The sequence below is a fragment of the Musca autumnalis genome, unplaced genomic scaffold, assembly GCF_047663935.1.
Source record: "Musca autumnalis isolate F117 unplaced genomic scaffold, ASM4766393v1 scaffold_2, whole genome shotgun sequence".
In the NCBI taxonomy this organism is placed as follows: Eukaryota; Metazoa; Arthropoda; class Insecta; order Diptera; family Muscidae; genus Musca; species Musca autumnalis.
The window spans coordinates 93,802,070-93,826,212 of record NW_027411755.1 but is presented as its reverse complement, the minus strand read 5'-3'; the positions used below and the strand labels follow the sequence as shown (position 1 = coordinate 93,826,212).

Genomic DNA, 24,143 nt, shown 5'->3' with positions numbered 1-24,143 from the left:
ATATTTTTATCTATTCGGCGAAAATGTTCCATAATTTAATGATTCTGGTAGTTTGAACGTTTAAAAATATAGATTTTTAAAGAAATTCGCTTTTTAAATTTACTTTCCGTGCGGAAAATTCCGAGGGAAATATTCATGATTGCCGTGCTTGTAAACAAAAATGCAACTTCTTTTAAAAATTAGTGATCTGTTCAAAGGGCACTTAGAACCACCACACCTTACCCACCCTTATTTTTTCTCTTTTTTGTATTGTCATAGGCTGAGGGTATTTAACTGTCGACAATTCATGCCGACTGATTCATTTTACTTGTTTAAATTAGAAACTTATTGCAAGCTTATATACCTATAAAGCTACAAAAATATGAATTCAAATTTAAATACATTAGAATTCAAAATAGTTCGTAATGTTTTTGATTTTACGCCAGTTTCAAACAATAATTAAGAACATACACAGTTAATTTGAGATCGATTTATTTTAATCAGTAATGAATTGTTTTACCAAACTATAGTCTTATTTGAACGAAATCCATATTGTATCTTGTTCAGTTCAACATACACATCTGATGTTAATTTGACATACTTTTTAAACGTTTCATGTAGAAATTCCAGAAAAGTAAAACAGAATCAAAAAATACAAATAATAAAGACATATATTACCGAAAACACACACAGAAAAGTTAAAGTCCTTTATAATAAATTAAATTTTCTTATTTACTCACGGAATATGAATATTTAAAACATTTTAAGTGGAAATACAATCATCTAATATTTCAAAATATCAAGTTGAATCAAGTTCAAGTTATTTTTTATGAATATGATGGTAGACTGATTAGTCAGTCTTCTGCTTATATGTTTGCTGTTTTTAGCGCCATATTTACTTTCTCTTATATGTAGTAGATCCGTTGTCCAATGGAACGTATGCCACAACATTTGTCTTTTCAAAAAGTTATAACGTAAGACATTTGCATGTTAAATAATACTGGGCAGATAAACGAATGACTATCGCGGGGCCTCTTGAAAACAGAGACATACATATCGTCACCTGAAACGCCCAAAGACGTAACCCTCAACGTAACCCTTTGAGGGTTACGTCTTTGAGCATTTCAAGTGACGATATACAAATATTTATATATTTACCACAAAAAAAGAAGTGCTAAGATCATTCAACTAACGTTTATGGCCATTTTCGTTTAGTTTTTGTACAGTACTAAAAGTATAATTTTCTTCGAACAATATGCAGGAATAAATTAGGATTGGTTTCCTTGTTTTATAAATGTGTACGAGTGGGACTTTTTAATATGTATTCTATATATAGTTTTATGTATGTATGTATGAAGATCCTTCAGTTGTTTCGCTTCGTTTAAGACATTAAAAACGGAGTTTTACGTACTGTAGTAGTGTTATTTTGTAATTATATTTAGCTTCAATTTTTAAAATGCTAAAAATACAAATGTGTGCATTTTTCTTTTAATTACTTTCTTTGTTTTTGTTATTTTTTCTTTGAGTTTTTTCAAGTTGTTATGAAGACAATAATAATAATAATTGTAATAGTAATTAATAAGATTTTCATATTTAATTTAACTACACTCACAGAATTATTGAACATTTTTAACCCGAGGTAAAATAAAAGGAAGAAATACTTGTTTGCTTTATGTTTTGTTTTTGTTTTTCATCTTACTTGTTAGTTAAAACGTTTAATAGAAATAATAATAGTATGTATAATCTTTAAAAAGAACTATTGGAAATACGAAAATGTAGAATACGATGATGGAAAGAAAGTACAATTAATATATGTATATATGTATTTTTTTATATATTTAATAATGTATGTAGTTTTTGTTTGGGGTGTGTTATGTGTATATGTTTGTATGTATGTTTAAGATCACAATGATGGTGAAAAACATTTTAGTTGAAACATCATCAGTAGCATTAGCAACAGACAAAAAAATTCTGTTGTGATTTCTTCATTTTTCTGGTGTGTTGGGGGGAAGGGTCAAATATCGAATGCCGAGTCAAACATTAACGACAATTATACAAATAGAACTAGTATTGGTGATTATGTTCTGTAAACTATAATTACTAAAACATATATAAATAATTAAAAATGCAGGTTACGTTGTTGTTATTTGTTTTGTTTTTTTCCTCTTTTTTCCACTTTGTTGATTTTTGCAATGTTCAATGTTTTTTCTTCGTTTCAATTCATCCCCAATGGCCATTTTCATTGTATAATTTCACATACAGAATCACTTATTTGAACTTGTTGTTACAGTTTAGGGATCGGGTTGACGCTCTTTAAATTTAAGCGTTTCCTCGAATATAAGTTTCTTTAAAGTTTCTCTTGGAAGATCATCGAGTTCCATTCCAATGCGAAAAGGTACTTCTGCAACGGGCTGCAAAAAAAAAGAAACAATTGAATAAAAACAGTTAAAATGCATAAAAAGCAGATGAAACACGTATGCTTCAATTGCTTTATTGTTAGATATTAGCATGGTGCATGATGCGAATTTAAATGGACGAAAGGAAAAATGTTCAACAAATTGCATTTTTTCACCTATTGCATAAGATATGTATATGATATATTCATTTTATGTCGATTTGAAAAAAAAAATCCAATATAGATCCTATTTGACATAAGGAGGGTATACAAAATCCGGTTTAACTTTTATTCTTGTTAAATTGATAGACAGAGGAACATTTCTAACATGTTTAGTTACCTAATTTTCGATATAAGATACAGGAGCAACAGTTTGGAAAATGCGTTTGACTATATGAATGTTCTTATTTTCTTCTAAAAACACACTACGAAATAAAAATTGGTGGCATTTATTTTCGGAGTCGACTGCAGAGTTGGAATCAGTAGTGAAAAAATGTGCCTGGATTCAGATTACTTAATTTGCAATACAAAATATTGTGAGCAAACAACGATTTTTGCAGTAATGTAAGTAATGTTGGCTTTATTTTCTGAGTATTTCAGCCATGTACAACTTATCTACAAGTCGTGTATTAATGCAAGCCGTTTGGACTCGGCGATAAACTGTATGTCCCATTGTCATTGTGTTAACATAATATGAATCGGGGTGCACTCATTGATATGGGATGTTTGTGGAACAATTATTATTATATTATATTTGTTATGCCAATTAATCAATCCGCAAAATCTTCGATAGCAAAATATAATTGAATAATATCTGCAAGTGATTAGTCATTGCATTTTTTATAGGTGAAATAAATCTTCCACTACTTCTTTTTCATAGCATTTTGCTTAATTTTCTTAATTTTAATTTATTTTCATCTCTTTTTTCATGTTCGTATACATGATTAATTGAAATTTTCTTTTATGAATACTACTTTAAAAATTTGATTCATTCCAAATGTATTGAAAAGATCAGATGTTTGTTCGTCGACGTCCCTAAAAGAACTCAACTTTTATTCAGAATATTCTATTTAAAACTAAATCTAAAATTAACACACATATTTACACAGAAAAACAGTTCTACAAAACTGTACATATTATACACCTTCATTTGAACTCACGCAAAAAATACCGCGAAAGTATTAATTACAGTCGAAATCGCTTATAACGTCGTCGTTTATAACGTCATATCGCTTATAACGACGAAATCCAAAAGTCCCCAATTTCTGCCCCTTAGTATATTCCATACAAATAAATATCGCTTATAACGACTATCGCTTATAGCGTCCGAATTTGGTCGGTCCGTTGACAGACATTATAAATGATTTCCACTGTACTTCATATGGAATCTCCACTTAATTTTACTGGGTTCGCTATAAAGCGCTTCGACGAAAGGAGAAGGGTGTACTTCTAATAAGTTTCAAAATATGTACAACAAAAAGCCTTTGAAAATTATGCAATTTCATGAATAGAGTTAAACATTTATAAAATACATGTCCATTAAATTATTGAACTTACCTCATCTCCAGGGTCATAATACTGTTCCAAATACGGGTTCGCTAGTGCTTCTTCCACAGATATTCTATTGTGAGGATTAAACGTTAACATTTTGCCCAGCAGGTCTAAGGCCCATTCATCGGCGTTGGGGAATAATCGTGGCCAGGGCACTTTTGGTTTAAACGGTAACGATTCCAAATAGTTCCGTGCCTTAATAATGTATATACAAAAATATTTATTACGTATTTTTTTATTAAGTTTTGTGCTTATCCTACCTTCTCGTTAATGATACATTCTAGATCTTCCTTAGATGGAGAACCTAGAACACCTAATATATGATTCAATTGATCCAGGTAATGTTTGCCTGGAAAGATGGGTCGATTGCTAAGCATTTCAGCTAGAATACATCCAACTGACCATATATCTATAGATTTGGTATATCCCTTAGAGTTGAGCATTATTTCCGGTGCTCGGTACCAGCGAGTAGCAACATACTCTGTAAGGAAACCAGTGTGATCGTGTTCCGGGTCAGCAACACGAGCTAAACCGAAATCGCATATCTGAAGGAAAAAACAAAATTAATTACATAATTATTGACATCCGGTATCAGGGCGGAATTTACTTACCTTCAGGTCGCATGTTGTATTCAACAGTAGATTACTTGGTTTCAAATCCCGATGTAATACATTAGCAGAGTGTATGTACTTTAGACCACGGAGAATTTGATACATAAAATAGCAAATGTGATCGTTGCTTAGCCTCTGAAATATTTAAATTTAACAAATTATTACAATTCTGGAGTATTTATTTAAATTTTAGTATGTCCAAACTTTCATGATGAATTATAATTATTATAGTAGTTTAAATGACTTAAATGTTGAACTACTCGAAGTAAAATACTACTATGGATCATTATGTATTTCCTTTTTTATTTACAGTCGTACCTCGATTATCCGGAAATGATTATCCGTAAATTTCCATTATCGGTGAAATGAAACACAGAATTTTTAGTTAATTAATTGATTAAACGCGAAAATCGTTATGATCCGAGATTATAATTCAACCAAATATCAATGGACAAAAATAATGCAAAAATGAATTATTTTAGAACAGTTTGATTTTTTTTAACTTTACATTAAATTCATAATTACTCTTATTTATAAATATTTGCAAGAACGCATATTTTTTTGATTAAAAATATATGGGAAACAGTGTTACTTCATTATCCGGGAAAATCGATTATCTGTAATGCCTCCGGTCCCGACCATTACGAGTTTCGACTGTATTTATTTATTTACTCTTATACTTCTTCTTTGATGAAAGAACCAATGAAGTATGAATGAACCTAGGTGCAACGTGTCAAGAGCCATTTGGCCAACTTTATCAACCGAACAAAAATCACTCTTAAATTTAAGCAAAGCGGAAATCAGGTCAGCCTTTATCAGAAAATGGGACGATGACAATGTCGATTACTGCAGGATCTGTGAGGATGAAGAAGAGACGGAGACAATAGACCGTCTATAATGTCGCTGCCCAATGCTAGCTCGCAAGCGGCATGATCTAACAGGTGTATATTTTCTATTTTCTATTCAATTATTCATAGCATCAGGATCATTTAACATGGCACAACCTCTGCGTCTCCGACGGATTTTCCATCTATCCAACCATCACCACCACTAAAATTCCGCACAACTATCAACTTTCTACATCTTATATAAATAATGTATATTATATATATTCTTTCATTCTTTGTTTTCCACCGCCTTCTTATCATATAGATACTCTACTCCAACCTTCTACTTTATTTCCTGTTCTTTTTGAATGATCACAAGGGACAGGAAGGATTCCGAGTGGCGTGATCACACAAGTGGTACACATCCTCTAACTTAACGTGTACAGTCGTATTGAAATTTTTGAAAACATATGTAAATAACATTAATTGTCAAACTTGTGGAGAAACTTGCACGTGTAAGTGAGAAATATGGCCTTAAAATAAACATGAAGAAGACGAAATATATGGTCATAAGCAGAAAAAATCCCCATGCAGATGTGACCTTAAAAGTTCAAGGTACAGAAATTGAAAGAGTGCGATCTTTTAAATATCTAGGGATACTAATAAACGACCAATGGGATCCCTCGAAAGAGATTAAAAGTCGTATAGAGATGGCGCGAGATGCTTTTTGTAAATACAACAAACTTATGAAAAGCCATGACATAAACGTAACAACGAAAGTACGTTTTATAAAATGCTATATTTGGTCGGTGCTGCTATATGGAACAGCAGTTTGGACGCTCAAATCCTCTGATGAAAGAAAATTGGAAGCCTTCGAAATGTGGATTTACCGGCGAGTACTGAAAATACCATGGACTGCGAAAATTTCTAATGACGAAGTACTAAGAAGGATGAATGTAAGCCGGCAGTTACCCAGCAAAATTAAATGGAAGTGATTCCATGTGAAATCATGATTTCACTGGTTCTTTTGCATGAGTGCGAAAGGAGTCGTGAAAGATCCCATCTTTTTCATCGAATTTTCATGAGTGCAATTGAAGTCGTGAAATGTCCGATCTTTTTCATCGAATTTTCATGAGTGCAATCGAAGTCATGAAAGATCCGATCTTTTTCATCGAATTTTCATGAGTGCAATTGAAGTCGTGAAAGATCCGATCTTTGTCACAATATTATCATGAGTTCAAATAAATTGATAAGTAACCGCACAATAAATTATCAAATACTCATATACCCGAATAATTGTGTACTTGCAAAAGTAATTATTAAAATGAAAATAAAAGTCAGATGAAAGTTGTCGATAGTGGCAAAATTTATATATTTTAATTAAAAATACAATGTAAATTGATATAAAACAAAAGAAAAATATATTTTGTGTTTGGAAACCTGTTTCGTTTGTGGATATTAAAAAGAAGTATGAAAAAGACCCGGTCTATAAACCACGAGCTTCCCCAGCCGACCAACACCGATATAGTAAAACATATCGAGCTGCAATTTTTGGGTTGGTTGGGCCATGTTAACAGGATGGATAAAGATGCCACCGACATATGAATACGAGCCATTTGACGTTATGCGACCCGAGGGAACAAAACTCCAATGGAAAGATCACGATATAAAAATAAATAAAAAAATAAAAAAAAAAAAATATCACAAGCATGGCATGCAAAGTGAGAGAAGCAAAGTAGGAGATCGGTAAAATAAGTATAAAAGAGACCATAACGTGGTAACTATTACAGGATAAGCTTTTTCTTTTGAAATAAAATAACAGAATTCAAATTTATACTAGATTTCCCAAACGATGAGCTTGGTTCAGAGATTGACACATAATTTATCGAATATTGGAAAAACGGAACCCCCAAGTTGAAAGAAGTATCTTGCAGCCATCGGAAGAGATAAATATGATATTGCAGATTAATATAATATATAATTTTGAAAATTACATACAAAATAAAGAAAAATAACATCTGGCGATACAAATCATCTGCGCATTGTATTCTTATTAATTCAACAAATTACATAATTGTATTGCGAATTTTATTTCTGATTGGCAAAAATCCGGATCCAAAGCATTGGTGCAAGAAGCCATGACGATGAACTGGTGCAAGAAGCCATGACAATGAACTGGTGCAAGAAGCCATGACAATGAACCGGTGCAAGATGCTATGACAATGAACTGGTGCAAGATGCCGTGACAATGAACTGGTGCAAAATGCCATGACAATGAACTGGTGCGAAATGTCATGACAATGAACTGGTGCAAAATGCCGTGACAATGAACTGGTGCAAAATTCCGTGACAATGAACTGGTGCAAAATGTCATGACAATGAACTGGTGCAAAATGCCATGACAATGAACAGGTGAAATCAGGTGTCACTCCCTTGTAAATTTCATCGGTGATTCACCTAAATTTGCACCTATGACAAGTCACTTGCACCTATGATTCAACTCATGATCTGTCATCGAACATTTTGCTGGGTAATAACAACAATAAAAAGTCGCAAAATAGCATATCTTGGACACGTATTAAGGAACAACAAATACAACATTTTACAAGCAATTTTAAAAGGAAAACTTGATGGAAGGCGTGCTAGAGGAAGAAAAGAAACATCTTGGCTCAAAAACATCATGGACTGGACAGGTTATACCGACGAAACTGATCTGCTGAATGCTGCAAGACACAGAGAGCTGACAACCACTATACTATAACATAAATATAATGCGATAAATATTAAAAAACAAAATGAATTGTACGATCACTTATATCCGGATAACGGATGAGTAAATAAAGAAGAAGAAGAAGAAGTCAATCTATAAAGCAGTATCCGATTTAAGCACCAACTTAATGACATCAGCGAGACCAAAAATAAGGACAATTATCTGAAGAAAAAACATTCAGGAACACAGAATTACTATATATACTGTACTAATGAACCCTGTAGGCCTATTATGTAACAACTATCGACATTGTTTAAATTTCTTTTGTTATTCAGCCCTATTCTGAACATTCCCATGGGAACTGTTTCCCATGGGAGCGAAATTTCCCATTCCCACGTTTTCCATATTATAAACGACGTGGGAAGAGCAAACCATGGGAGCTGAAATTTCGAAATTCGAAATTAGTTACACCAAATTATTATAGCATACTTTTGGGAGCTGTAAATTTTGTTTTGTAATACAAAATGCCTATTCAGCGATGTGTGATGTTGTTCTAATAAGCACATTTTCTTCAGAATGTTCGAATTTGTGTAAGCATTTTTTTATTTAGTAGGCAAAAATATTTTTTGTGTATAAAGTAATCGGAACTTTTTAAGTTTGTAACGAATTTAAAAATTTAACGAGTATATCGCTAGTTTTACTTATTCCTAATGATTAGACTGCGGAATCCTATGCAAATGCATATATGGTTAGGATGGTCGTAGAGAAAATCTGATTAGGCAGAAACTCGTTTTATTACAAAATAAAACGAATTAGGCCCAGAAATTTTTGCATATTTTGCATATTCTGCATATCGTGCATATTTTGACATATTTGTACATATCTGCATAAAAAGAGCATATGCAAAACCATATGCAAAAATATATTCAAGGATTTGTGGTCTAAATATCCTACCAAAATGGCTGAAATTTGGTATTAAGTCTTCGTTAGGGATATGCAACTTTACAACTGAAATCTGTCCGCATAGGTCCACGTCTTCATATAGCCCCCATAGAACGGTACCTACCGATATTCGGTATTTTGAAAGTTGTTGCTTCAATATCCCACCGAAATGACTGAAAATTGGTATTTAGTCTTCGTTGGGGGTATAAAACGCTCCACCTGAAATTTGTCGGCATAGGTCCACGTCTTCATATAGCCCCCGTAGAATGGGACCTCCCGATTTTCGGTATTTTGAAGGTTGTGGCCTCAATATCCCACCGAAATGACTAAAATTTGGTATTTGGGTTTCGTTTGGGGGTATAAAACTTCCCACCAGAAATTCCTTGGTGCAGGTCCACGGCTTCATATAGCCCCCATAGAACGGTACCTACCGATATTCGGTATTTTGAAAATTGTAGCCTTAATATCCCACCGAAATGACTGAAAATTGGTATTTAGTCTTCGTTGTGGGTATAAAACTTTCCACTTGAAATTTGTCGGTATAGGTCCACGCCTTCATATAGCCCCCATAGAACGGTACCTCCCGATTTTCGGAATTTTGAAGGTTGTGGCCTTAATATTACACCGAAATGGCTGAAATTTAGTACTTAGTCTTCATTTGCAGTATTAAACTTTCTCCCAGAATTTTTTCGGTATAGGTCCACGTCTTCATATAGCCCTCATAGAACGGTACCTCAGGATTTCTGGTATTTTGAAGGATGTGCCCTCAATATCCACCCGAAATGGCTGAAATTCGGTATTAAGTCTTCGCTGGGGGTATAAAACTTTCCAACTGAAATTTATCGGTATTGGTCCACGTCTTCATATAGCCCCCATAGAACGGTACCTCCTGATTTCTGGTATTTTGAAGGATGTGCCCTCAATATCCCTCCAAAAAGGCTGAAATTCGGTATTAAGTCTTCGTTGGGGGTATAAAACTTTCCACCTAAAATTTGTCGGCTTAGGTTCAGGCCTTCATATAGCCCCCATAGAACGATACCTCCCGATTTTCGGTATTTTGAAGGTTGTGGCTGTGGTTATACATTTCTCTATTTTATTGACTTGTCTGAAGAGAATTTTAAACAGAAAAATTGTACACATAGACATTTTTGTACCTATTATTGAAATATTTGTTGCATAAGAAAATATGTAAAATGCATAAATTTTGCATATGCAAAAATTTATGCATTTTGCATAATTTTGCATATGTCATATGTTTCGATTGCAATGTAATCAGAAGCCAAAAATATGCCCAGTCCCAAAATTTGACATGAATCGGACCAAAAATAGGGGTTGCATAAAATTCCGCTGTCTACTAATGATCACTAGAACTCGTATTTTGCATATTAAAAAAAAATTCAAAAAGATAAATTCGGACATTTTTCTCAATTATTACATATTTTTGCGTGTTAACATATCGTCACCATAAATTTCCGAAGAGGTATCTCAAAAAAAAAAATATATATATATATATAAATAAAACACGTTTTTGATTGAATCTAAAACTAAAAGACGTGCCCTTGAAAAATTTCAAGCTTCTACGTTCAAAAATAACGATCCTATTCAAGAAAAGGCATTTCGGAAAATGGAATCAGTTAAAGTCATTTTACAAAGCCGGATGAGCTTTGCGGGAATACCAAATTCAGACATGGCTTGGAATACCTTTGAGCGCAGCGGACTGTCGAAGGCTGCTTTATAATCGACAAAAAGGTGGTAGGTGTCGATCTGCATCTCTTGGGTCTTCTCCAGGATTTGCCGCAGGGTAAATATCTGGTCAATGGTGGACTTGCCAGGTCTAAAGCCGCATTGGTATGGTCCAATAATCTCGTTGACCATTGGCTTTAGTCGTTCGCACAATATCCCTGACACGATCTTGTAGGCAATAGGGAGTAGACTTATGCCCCTATAGTTAGAGCATACAGTCTTATCTCCCTTCTTGTGGACAGGGCACAGGATACTCAGGTTCCAATCGTCGGGTACTCGTTCTTCCTGCCAGATGGTGCTAACTAGCTGATGAATACACCTTATCAGCGTGTCGCCTCCGGTTTTGAACAGCTCGGCTGGTAAGCCATCGGCCCCTGCTGCCTTATTATTCTTCAGCCGATTTATTGCTGTCTTTACCTCATCTTGGCTGGGCGGTATACATTCAATACCATCTTCTGGGATTGGGACTGTGGTATCTTCGTCGTCTTCGCTGCTATTGGATACCAACAGATTTGAAAAATGTTCTTTCCATATCCTGAGTACACTATCTGTATCAGTTACCAAATTACCTTGCTGGTCTCTACAGGAGGATGTGCCTGTACCAAAGCCATCAGTTTGATGCTTGACTCTTTGGTAGAATTTTCGGACTTCATTCTGGCTCCTGTACATCTCGATTTTTTCACACTCCCGCTTTTCCATCTCTCTCTTTTTCCTGCGGAAAAGACGTTTCTCCTCTCTCCTTTTCTCCCTGTATCTCTCTCGTGCGCTACGCGTTGCTACGGATTGTAAAGTAGCCTTATATGCCGCATTTTTCTCTTCGGTGGCAGCACGACACTCCTCATCATACCATGGATTCCTTGGTGGAGGTCTCTGGTATCCAAGTATGGATTTTGCGGCTGTTTGCATGGAGTGGGCAATGCTTTGCCATTGCGCTGATATGTTATCGGGATGAGGAGGGCTTTGATTAAGCAATTGGGCTAGTTGAGTGGAATATGCTGTGGCTATCTGTTGTGATTGCAGCTTACCGATGTCTAACTTTCGTGTTGTGTCTGTTCGTACTTTGTTTGCTACGTTTAAGCGGGTGCGTACCTTTGCTGCAACAAGGTAGTGGTCCGAATCAATATTTGCGCCTCGGAACGATCGTACATCCAACACGCTCGATGAATGTCTTCCATCGTATTTCCTGTATGGCAGTAATATCGGTCTTGTACTTTTCAAGTACGTCTGCCAATGCGAAGACTGCACCTTCTCTATAAAGAGTGCGAACATTCCAGGTGCAGATTCGCAGATCATGGTCCTTAAAACGTTTGCGGGGTTCGTCAACTTTAGAGGGGTTTGTTTTTCTTTTCTTTCGTTTTTTCATAGTAGGCTGTTTTTTCTAGGGGAGGGTTACTAACCCGACGCCCAAACCCAAGTTTTTAACGTTCTTATGGGTGAACGCGCGGCACATGTTAGCTCACTACCTTTAACGGGTGTTAAAGGCAGTTCCCCAAAATTTTGTTCAGAATACAAAAATGTGGGAATGGGAAAAAATTCCCAACTTCCATGCGTTCAGAATAGGGCTGATTGTAACAAAAACAAAACAAACAAAAGACATTTTTGAAAAATAACAACTATCGATATTGTTTAAATTTCTTTTGTTTTTGTAACAACAATAAAACAAACAAATGAAATTGTTGTAAAATAAACAATGAGTAAAGTTGTTAAAAAGTTACAGAATAGGCCCCCAGTACTTGTACTTTTCAAGTACGTCTGCCAATGCGAAGACTGCACCTTCTCTATAAAGAGTGCGAACATTCCAGGTGCAGATTCGCAGATCATGGTCCTTAAAACGTTTGCGGGGTTCGTCAACTTTAGAGGGGTTTGTTTTTCTTTTCTTTCGTTTTTTCATAGTAGGCTGTTTTTTCTAGGGGAGGGTTACTAACCCGACGCCCAAACCCAAGTTTTTAACGTTCTTATGGGTGAACGCGCGGCACATGTTAGCTCACTACCTTTAACGGGTGTTAAAGGCAGTTCCCCAAAATTTTGTTCAGAATACAAAAATGTGGGAATGGGAAAAAATTCCCAACTTCCATGCGTTCAGAATAGGGCTGATTGTAACAAAAACAAAACAAACAAAAGACATTTTTGAAAAATAACAACTATCGATATTGTTTAAATTTCTTTTGTTTTTGTAACAACAATAAAACAAACAAATGAAATTGTTGTAAAATAAACAATGAGTAAAGTTGTTAAAAAGTTACAGAATAGGCCCCCAGTAGGCCTATTCTGTAAATTTTATCGATTGAAAAGTTGTTAAAATTTCTTTTGTTTTTGTAACAACTACAAAACAAACATGCCCCCAGCCCCCCTATTCTGTAACTTTTTAACAACTTTACTCATTATTTATTTTACAATAATTACATTTGTTTGTTTTGTAGTTGTTACAAAAACAAAAGAATTTTAAACAATATCGAAAGTTGTTAAAAGTTACAGAAGGTATATTAACTATAAAAAACGAATTTATAATTTTATTGCAAATTGTCCCCAACAATAAAAGTTTCAACAAAATCCTAACTTGGAATAGCAAAGTCTTATGCCAGACGGTGAAAATTGTTTCCACTAAGAAATTTTTCTTCATTTTTTTAACTTTCACACTTTGCTTTACATTGTTTAATATATATCTAAAACTGAATCCACACCCTGCAAAAAATAAATAAGATGGATTTTGACAAAAAATACATAATTATAAATAAATACGATGGAATGAATTAATAAATAAATTATTGTCATTTATATTCACAGTTTGACAACAAATGTATTGCAAAGGCCACAATTGCAACAAATTTCATATTAATTGCTCGTGTATGGCATCAAATTATGTTAAAAACTATACGGTTTTTAAGCAAATCTCTTGCTATTGGCCTCCAAAACAATATCCCGTCAAAATATGCAAAGTTTATTTGCGATTTATAAAAATATGGTTTCTTGGAGAATTACCAAAGTTGTGTTCTTTAATGAGTTGTCTATCCACTTTGAAGATTCATTGGAGCCTTAATGAGCTTACTTAAACCAAAAATTAAGGCTCGGCATGTTACACTCTAAGGGTACTGGTTCCGCAATTTTTATTAAATCTTGATCTTTCGTTGGAGGACCCTTCTCCAGTTTTTTTTTAACTGGGCCCAAACAATTTATAAGGGATGTATCCGGATTTTTGCCCGAGGTATTTATCAGTTTAGTTTTGTTATATTTCATCAGCAACTTACACAAATAAGTTTAATATGTCATGATCTGGCCTTTGGAATGGTGGTAGTTGAACTTGTTTGAGCATTCTGGATCCCTTATACTGACTTTCAGAATAATGATTATTAAGTATTTCCTAATCATGCCAGTGGGGATGTCTTCCCAGTCATTATTATTATGCCTGTGAACCCGATTTTGCATACTTTTTTCCTTGGTAAAGAATACAGTACCCAAAAATTCGTTATTCCAGCTTTTCCAGAAGGGGGTTAATTTTCATATTAGATGGGTTTTATTGGATTTGGCGCACTTTTTGGGATTTACTATGATAGTAGAGGATAATATCTATCCATTTAGTAATAATAACGTCATTCCAATACTATTGGGGAGGACATAGAGCTCTGTTGTAGTTCGTTTCAAAATACTACACTGAGGGTCTATTTTCCCCATACTTTCCAGAGGTATGTTGATGTTTCAAGGCCAAAAACGGACTGTTTTGCATTGGTCCATTATCCGACAATACATATTGAGTCAAATATTCATTCTTTGCATACTTGGCTGTGGCCGATTCGTCATTGTTTATTGTTAATATGGTCTCATGCGTTTTTTACCTGTCTTAAGACCCTCCTTGCAGTCGCCTAAATTCTTATTGGGCGGAAATCGAGCGCGCCGTGCAGGACATCTGTACAGTATTTGGCATGGCCCGCACGACTCGAAACACCTTTTCAACTGCCCAGGCAAACCTACTCATCTAACTCCAGTGGATCTGTGGTTACATCCCATCGAAGCAGCCACTTTCCTGGAACTGGAGATAGACCCAGAACCAGATTGAACAAAAGAACGAACATACAAACATAATAACAAACACTGTTACAACAACAACAAGACTCTCCATGACGGCTTTTATTATCACTGAACTTTATCACATTCAATACAGTTAGGCCGTTATTAGCCGCAAAAGTCATAAAAATGCTTAATAACTACAAAAATTTGCAAAAAAAAATTTTAAAATTTTATACTGATATTTTTATTATTTATTATACTATAAAGTTTTTTGATCTCAAAGTAGTGATCTCAAAGTATAGTATACCTTCTGTTGTTTGGTGTAACTGAATGGCAATATATGCTTTGTTACTATAATGTTAAACAAATAAATAAAAAATGATTAGTTTTATAATACTGATTTTCCCGATGCAACACATTTGTCACCCCCAAATTGTAGTTAATTCTAATAAATATTAATCGCAGCTAAACTTTGCATATTTTAATGGAATATTGTTTTGGTGACCAATAGTAAGAGATTTGCACAAAAACCGTATAGTTTTTATATAATTTGTTGCCATTAACGATCAATTAATATGAAATTTTTTACAATTTGGCCTTTGCTATACATTCCCAGCAAAAAGTTTGCCTCCAAAGAGGCAGTTAAATGATATGTACAAGTGATCTGGAAGTGCATCAAATTATGCATTTTCACTCATGATTTTTACAAGAGCGTGACTACTGAAGGAGGCACTCCATTGCACTGCATTTTAACTGACCCGTGGGCACTGCATTTTAACTGACCCTCTGGCACTGCATTTTAACTGACCCTTTGGCACTGCATTTTAACTAACCCTTTGGCATTGCATTTTAACTAACCCTTTGGGGTAGACTAGGATGCAGTCCAAAGCACGTGTTTTTGTGCAAGCCATTACAAAATATCCCAGAACAAATAAAATGCATTTATTATTTGTGGAGAACAAAAATATTAAGAACTTTATTACATTAACACAAATTATGAAAATTCTCCAATCGCAAACATGCGTGTTTCCTCCACTCTCTATTTAATCCAAGCTGAATTGTTTATGCTTCATCTGCTATTTGGGTTTGATATTGTTTTGCCATCACCAGTTAAGATTTCGACATGTACTCCAACAGCAATCCATTGGGAAATTTTCTTCTCGTGAGTTACCGGAAAAATGTTCACAAATTAAATATTTTGTAGTTTGTATTAGCAAATTTTTGGAAATTTTAACACGCTTATTTCTTTTTATAATATGTTTGCCGCTGCCTGTAGAGATGTATACACTGATTTATGAACGTGTAGGGATCTCTAACAACTGCTAATAAAATGTAGTGAACGGAGTGCCTTTTTCACGACTCCGTTTGGACTGCATCCAGATGCTGTTAAATTGTGAGGAAGTGGAGTGCCTTTTTCACGACTCCGTTGAACTGCATCCGGATGTTGTTAAAATGTGACAAATGGATGTGATTCTTTGGATTGCATCCAAATGCGGTTAAAATGTGAGGACTGGAGTGCCTTTTTCACGACTCCGTTTGAACTGCATCAAAACATGCCGTGAAAGAACTAGTCCACATTGCACTACTTCCAATTTATTTTGCTGGGTTTGTTGTCAAACTGTATATAATATTAGCATTATTGCTACATGACATAGGTACTTGTTCCAATAACGTTCAAAAGTTCCATTATATTTCGCTTATTATTTAACCGAAACGAAAGAGGTGACCGACTTATCCAATTCTGCCAAGAAAACAATATGAAGATCATGAACACATTTTATCGTCTACACCCCAGGAGATTATACACATGGAAATCACCGCAAGACAACCATGGACATATAGTAAGAAATCAAATAGACTATATATTGATAAACAAAAGATATAACTCCTGTGTTTCCAAGTGTACAACATATCCAGGTGCAGATGTTCCAACAGACCACAATCTATTGGTCTCAAAACTGCGCCTCAAACTCGCGCTTATACGGAAAAAGAAAACCCAGCCAAAAATCGATATCGGAAAACTTAGAGATCCTACCATAAAAAACCAACTGCAACATCAAATCAATGGAGAATTAGAAAACATCAAGGAAGACAATCCGGATCTACTGTGGAACAACCTAAAAACTACTATAAACACAGTAACTAAAAGCATCCTGGGAAACCGATCAATGGCAAGAACTGAAGACTGGATAACAGACGAAATTCGAGAACTTCGGGAAGAAAGAAGTAGACATAAAAATAAAAATTATGAAAGGTACTGGGAAATAAACAAAGAAATAAGGTCGGCAATCCGCGCAGCAAAAAATGACCAACTAAGTAGAAAATGTCAAGAAATTGAATTTCTACAGTCCATACATGACGACTTTAACCTACATAAAAAGATAAAAGAATCTGCGGGGACGTATGGAAGAAAGACAAGTGCAAATATATTTAATGATAATAATGAAGCAGTGTTTGATATGGAGGGAAGAAAGACTATATGGAAAGATTATATAGAAAAACTTTTCACGGATGAGCAGCGAGCACCTCTTGAGAATAATTTAAGCAATTATCTAGTTGGATCATCAATAACAAGATTAGAAGTAGAACGCGCCGTACAAACTCTAAAAGATAAAAAAGCCACAGGACCTGATGAAATACCCTCTGAAGTCTTAAAGCTAATAGATTCCAGCAATAAAGAACTCCTCATCACCCTTTTCAACCATGTATACGACACTGGACAATATCCAGAAGATTGGCTCAAATCTACTTTCATAGCCATTCCCAAGAAAAACAATGCAAAACGATGTTGTGAATTCAGATTAATAAGTTTAATGAGTCACGTACTGAAAGTATTCCTAAAAATAATACATCAACGAATATATAGCAAGTGCGAACATGCTATGGGAAAAACGCAGTTTGGGTTTAAGGAAGGGATGGGTACCCGAGAAGCTCTATTCTGTTTACAAGTCTTAGTCCAGAAATGCAGAGAAGCCCAAAAAGATGTTTTCATCTGCTTCATCGATTATGAGAAAGCCTTCGATACGGTTAACCATGATAAATTAATGAACATTTTGACATCTATCGGAGTACAAGGAAAAGAATTACGATGTATTAAAAAATTGTATTGGAACCAAAAAGCACGAATCGACGTCAATGGTGAACAAAGTGATGAAATTATTATCTCAAAAGGAGTTAGACAGGGATGCATACTGTCCCCATTACTATTCAACGTGTACTCGGGAAAAAATATTTCAAGAAACGCTAGATGGAGGAAATATTGGAATAAAAATAAATGGACATATTGTGAATAATATAAGATATGCAGACGACACCACACTACTGGCTGAGAGCGTATCAGGTCTACAGAAACTTATAGAAAAATTGGCACTCACAAGTGAAAAGTATGGTTTAAAAATTAATATGAAAAAAACTAAATACATGATAGTAAGCAGAAAAAACGACCATCGCAACGTGAAGCTTACTATAAAGGAAACGGAAATCGAGAGGGTACACACATTTAAATATCTGGGAGTACTAATAAATGACCGTTGGGACTACTCAAAAGAAATTAACAGCCGTATAGAAATAGCGAGAGATGCCTTTTTTAAACACAAAAAAGTATTAACAAGTCACGACATAAATGTGACAACAAAAATAAGATTTATCAAGTGCTATGTTTGGTCAGTCCTCTTATATGCTTCCGAAGTCTGGACACTTAAAATGTCCGATGAAAGAAAATTGGCAGCTTTTGAAATGTGGACATTCCGACGAGTACTGAAAATACCCTGGACTTCAAAAATATCAAATGAAGAAGTACTTAGAAGGATGAATGTGAACCGACAGCTAATCTCAACAATAAAAAAACGTAAAGTCTCATACCTTGGACACATACTTAGAAATAATAAATACAAGATTCTACAAACAATCCTTAAGGCAAAAATCGACGGAAAGCGCGGAAGAGGTAGAAAAGAAACAACCTGGCTCAAAAATATCCAGACATGGACCGGCTATAATGATGAATACACACTTTTACAAGCCGCTAAGAACAGGGAGCTGAACATCATTGTGTAACAACAAATAATTATAAATATATATACTTGGTATCATATATGTATCATTGAAATATTATTGTACGATCACCAATATCCGAATAACGGATGAGTAAAATAAAGAAGAAGATTATTTAACGTTATAATATTTTGTAAAAGCAGTGCTGATTTTAGATGGTCATATAAATGACACACTTTATTTAAATTGCAAAAATCCGTGTTAATTTCTTTCAAATCACCTGTAATATTTATAGAATGTTGGAAAATGAGGTCAACGGAAGAAAATTAAGTAATTTATGCAAGGCTTACATGTCTTACCGGGGCAGGAAAGGCCCGTAATATTGGAAGAGGGTGAAAATGTGTATTTGTGGCAAAATTTTTTGAACTATGGACATTTTCTTTACAAAAACCTTGTAGGATTCGATTAAATTTTCTATAGAGAATCCCGTTATATTGATTTATGGCAGAATTCAGAAGTCATTGTGCCGAAAAACAGATGGGAGCATTATGCCATAGCCAAAATGATGGATACTGATCTGGTGGAACCATTACAGCGCACATAGGTAGATATTGAGTAATTAGGCGGCCAAAAGTCCAAAATTCTAAATACTAGCTAGGCACAAAATTTTGAATTCTAGGTATAGTAAACACTTCCGCGAATTGCCCCCCACCTTTTTTTTAAAACTATACGTCACCGATTCCGAGCAGTTAGACGCAATTTGATTGTTGACTTGATACGTATTTCTATTTGGGCGCCCAAATTATATCAAATTTTGCAATACGCATATATTTTTATTTTAAGTTGTGTAGTGAGGTGATAGTGATTCCTATAGCTCAAGTAAGCTTCTATTAAATAAATAATAGTTTTATCTTTAATTTTTAACTTACGTTATATTTTTCGGTAGTTGAACAGAAAAAAATTTAATTTTTTTAATTTCAAAAGCAATTTTGTTATGGATCAGGATTCGTCCGGGTCATATTTTTTTGTTTATTGAATACGTTAGACATTCAACTTTTCTATAAAGAAAATAATAACCGCCGAATCCCGCCTATTTCTTAAATACAGCAGTTCAAAGTATTTTGTTAAAAAAAATTTAAAAAACGTTTTTTTTTTATTTTATGTTTTTTGTTAACTATGGAGATACCTAGTTCGTCGGGCGTGAAAATAGTGACCCATGTTTGGATGAGAAATTGGAGTTTTTAGAAAACCACTTGCTATTGTCTTGCGGAGACACTGTGGAAAGAAAAAAGAACCTTAAGCATAAATTTTCCTACATCAAACACGAATTTAAAAGGAGATGGCTAAAAGCTCATAAATTTGAAGACGTTTTTATGAAAAACAACCAGAAGTGGCTGGAAGGCACTTTTGAAATACCAGTGCATTCGCTTAATCAACCAGGTCGTCCGAGCAAATCATTTTCGGATTCGAGTGAACGAAGCAAGAGAAGAAAAACTGAGGAAATTCGATCAAATGTTGATGATGAAATGATTATACATACCGCACAAGTCGTATTGCAAACGAATGAAAAAAGAACTGCCTCAAAATTGCTCAAAGAAATAGGAAAATCACCAACAAAGGCTGGTAAATATAGAAAAGCTTATTCCAAGACCAATGAAACAATTGCTCCTTTGACCCCGTTCCAAGCACTCAAAATGTTCGTAGTTTGCAATGCTGTAACCAACACGACCTCAACTAGCCGATGCTATATATGTGGCGCCACTTCTAAAGATTTCAATAATTTAAGCAAAAAGAACGAGATAAGTCAAGATGCTCTTGAGTTTGGAATTTCGGTATTGCACGCAAAAATAAGTATTCTGCATTTGGCATATAAATTGCCCGTTAAGAAATATGGAAAGAAAGAACACAGGAAGAGAAAGCATTAGAAGAAGAAAGGAAAAAAGAAATCCAAGAAAGATTCCGCAGAAATGTAAAATATAATTCCATTTTATTGGTATAAATAAATATCATTATTAATATTTCTGTTAACAGTTTAATTCATACACATGTTTATTAATAAAATAAAAAAGTAGCTAAATTTCACTAAAAAAATCTTAAAATTAACAAAAAGGAGAACAACTCATTATTTGTACTGTCAACTAAAGAATTGCAAAATTCAGAACTTTTCTGTCTTCCACGGTATTTTTCGAAAATTTTGTTCTAATAATTCGCATGCCCACTTGGGCATCAATAACAGCTTGTAAACGTCTCTGAATTTAATAAATATTTTTCGGAATGTCATATTCCAATGATATTTTTTGCCATTCTTCTTTAATGCATTTCATTTAGTCCCTCCTGTTATTGGCGACCAATTCCCGACTTTTTTCTTCAGGTCTACCCATGAATTGTCGATGCTGGGTTAATATTTAGGCTGTGGACTGGGGTGTCAATGACTTTGGTGCAGTTGTTTAACAACAAAGTCCTACATAAATACGATTTCTGCTTAGGGTCGTTGTCTTGGTAGTACTCATATAGCAATTTTTTGCATTTTCAGAATCAACAGGTCCAAATTTCTTGATGTTTTTGGTTAAATCATTTTTAAAACACGTAAATGCACGTACTCTGTCATTGTTTCCTTCAAAATCTGGATGTCACCAACGTCACTGCTTGGTATACAACCCAAAACCATAATTGACAGTTTTCCGAACTTTGCGGCATGTATTAAATTTTTGTTTTCCATGACTATAAGGGGGTTTCGCAGTACTTTTTGAGGCCCATCGTGATATCACAACATCATTTTAGTCTCATCAGAAAAAATAACGTCATCCCAATACTTAAGATGGCGTGAAAAGTTGTCTGTAACAATTCTGAATAGTTTCTATATGTTGTGCTGGGAGGGCAATGGGTTTTTACCTAGTCACTCATGATGAATGCTTGTTATTATGCAGCACTTTTCTAATTTTTCCATGTGACACATTTACTCCAAAATATATTTTGATTAGAAAAAGCAATTATCTGGTGCTGCTTTGGGATCTTTCGTCAATTTCTTTAATCAGTCTCCTGCCAATTTGTGGATTTACTACTTTTGGCCTACAAGGTGACGTCTTTAGTTTGAGCCTGCCTTCTCTCTCGGTGCGGTATATGATGTTGCATATAGTTATCAGCTTATGGGAGGTGATTTAAGCGATTTCTCTGCCGGATTTACCATTATTATAATTGGAATAGACCAAATGTAGCATATTTTCCGAAATTCGTTTACCTGAGTTTCTCTTTTTCTGAATGTACCGCCTATGTTACACACAGAACTATTAATTTATGATCAAAAATTATGGGTTTACATGTCCACATACCATAAAATCATAAAAATCCTCAATTAAAAAAAATCTCTGGGAAAATCCCACGATTTTATTGCACATTCATTCATTTTGCAATTATTTAGTTGACACCACAAAAAGCAGGTACCTGTACTTTTTGCCCGTTGTTTTTGTAATTTACGACCGATTTCTGCATTTTTTGGCTGGATGTTGTCGTTAACAGGTAAATCAACAGATATGTACAAAAAACGCAACTTTATTGAAATAACTTCTTGTAGTAATTCCTAATTAAAAATCTAAATGTCTAACAATTCATCGTTTGCAATAATATGGTTCGTTTGCAATAATATGTGGAATAATACGACTGGCATCCTATGACTCCAACAATGCATAAATTACTATTACATGGGGCGACCATCATAGATAATGCACTGCTGCCAATCGGCCAATTGTCGGAGGAGGCTGCAGAAGCTCGAAATAAACATTTTCGGTCATACAGACAGAATTTTTCAAGAATGCAACCGTGATATCAAAGATTGCTTCTTACTTCAGATCCACTCATAAGTAGTGAAAGATCGTTAAAGAAAACTCCACACAAGATGTTTTCCTGTGAAGTTATAGAACTATTAGAACCTGCCGAGCTTCACATACAATCATGCATTGAGCACGAAAAAGTCGAGATAGAAACATCTTTTAATAAGACAATTTAATTTATTTATAATTTTTATTTATTTATGATTTATGAAAATAAAATGTGTTTTTATTATAAAACATATGTTTTTCTTATTTATTTTGTTAAATAAATACATATTTTTTAAAAATACTGTCTTTCGAGGCCTTAACGTCCAAAAATATTTTTGGCCGCCTAAATATTTCAAATCGACCACTGTGCAGCGGGTAACTTCTGATATTTGTGAATTTATGTACTTGGAAAGATCCAGTAGGCTTTACTAAATACATTACATATTGTCACCATAAATGCCGGAAGACGTAACCCACAAAAATAAAACTTCACAGGAGAAGCAAAAAACGTTATAAAACAAAAACGGTGGCCATTGAGGCTTTGTATCATATATGAATTTTGAAATAAATAAATAAATAAAAATATCGAAAATTTTCAGTATCGTGTTTTAAGACAGAGAAGACATATATTTTTGGAAAAAAATTTAATTTTTTCCAGAATGTTAGAAACTGTGTGGATGATTACGTCTTTTGGTATTGTATTTTTCTGAAACCCACGACGTAACCCACAATTTATTGAGTATACATTTGAAGAAAGTAGTATAAATGAAAAATTTTGTTTTTTCAAAATAGTCTGGCTTAATCCCATTGTTGTTTTAATATTTTAAAACAACTATTTTATTAGTGGAAAAGATTTGGCATTGTTCGCCAAGGGGTAAGGCAGGGAATACTATAGTTTCGATCCACGCCACGGGATCTCATCAGTTCCCTTGTTTCTTGTTTGTGGATATTCTCCAACGAAGTTATTTTTCAATAACTTCTTCAACAAGAAACTTTTTATACCCAAACATCAATCGTCAGCTCGAAGTATAAAGGTAAGCAAAGAAAAAAGTTCAATGAGAAGTTTTTCCTTGGCAACCTCATACAACTCCGACGAAAGTGTCTGCGAAAACAATTCAAACCTCTTCCACTTGTGTGTGTCGTCGAATTTCGACAAATGCACACACCAAAATTTGGTTATTGAAAAATAACTTCGTTGGAGAATATCCACAAACAAGAAACAAGGGAACTGATGAGATCCCGTGGCGTGGATCGAAACTATAGTATTCCCTGCCTTACCCCTTGGCGAACAATGCCAAATCTTTTCCACTAATAAAATAGTTGTTTTAAAATATTAAAACAACAATGGGATTAAGCCAGACTATTTTGAAAAAACAAAATTGCAAACGCTATCCCAATAAAAACGCTACAATGCTTCAAATTGAAGACACTGGCACGACGTGTGTTGTTTTTGCTGTAAAGCAGACCAACCAAATTTTGGTGTGTGCATTTGTCGAAATTCGACGACACACACAAGTGGAAGAGGTTTGAATTGTTTTCGCAGACACTTTCGTCGGAGTTGTATGAGGTTGCCAAGGA

At 34.4% G+C, this 24,143-nt stretch overlaps 1 protein-coding gene across 1 annotated transcript in view; it reads right to left on the bottom strand.

The window, feature by feature from the left end:
* Positions 1-454: 454 nt before the first annotated feature.
* rl (Mitogen-activated protein kinase rl) overlaps positions 455-24,143 on the bottom strand; it is a 57,015-nt gene continuing 33,326 nt past the window's right edge. Inside the window, exons 4-7 of the mRNA XM_073968450.1 lie at positions 4,537-4,671; positions 4,186-4,470; positions 3,932-4,120; positions 455-2,390 (exon numbers count right to left, since the gene is read on the bottom strand). Of these exons, the coding sequence (XP_073824551.1) occupies positions 2,271-2,390; positions 3,932-4,120; positions 4,186-4,470; positions 4,537-4,671 (729 nt within the window). The 3' untranslated portion in view covers positions 455-2,270. The remainder of the gene's footprint in view (positions 2,391-3,931; positions 4,121-4,185; positions 4,471-4,536; positions 4,672-24,143) is intronic.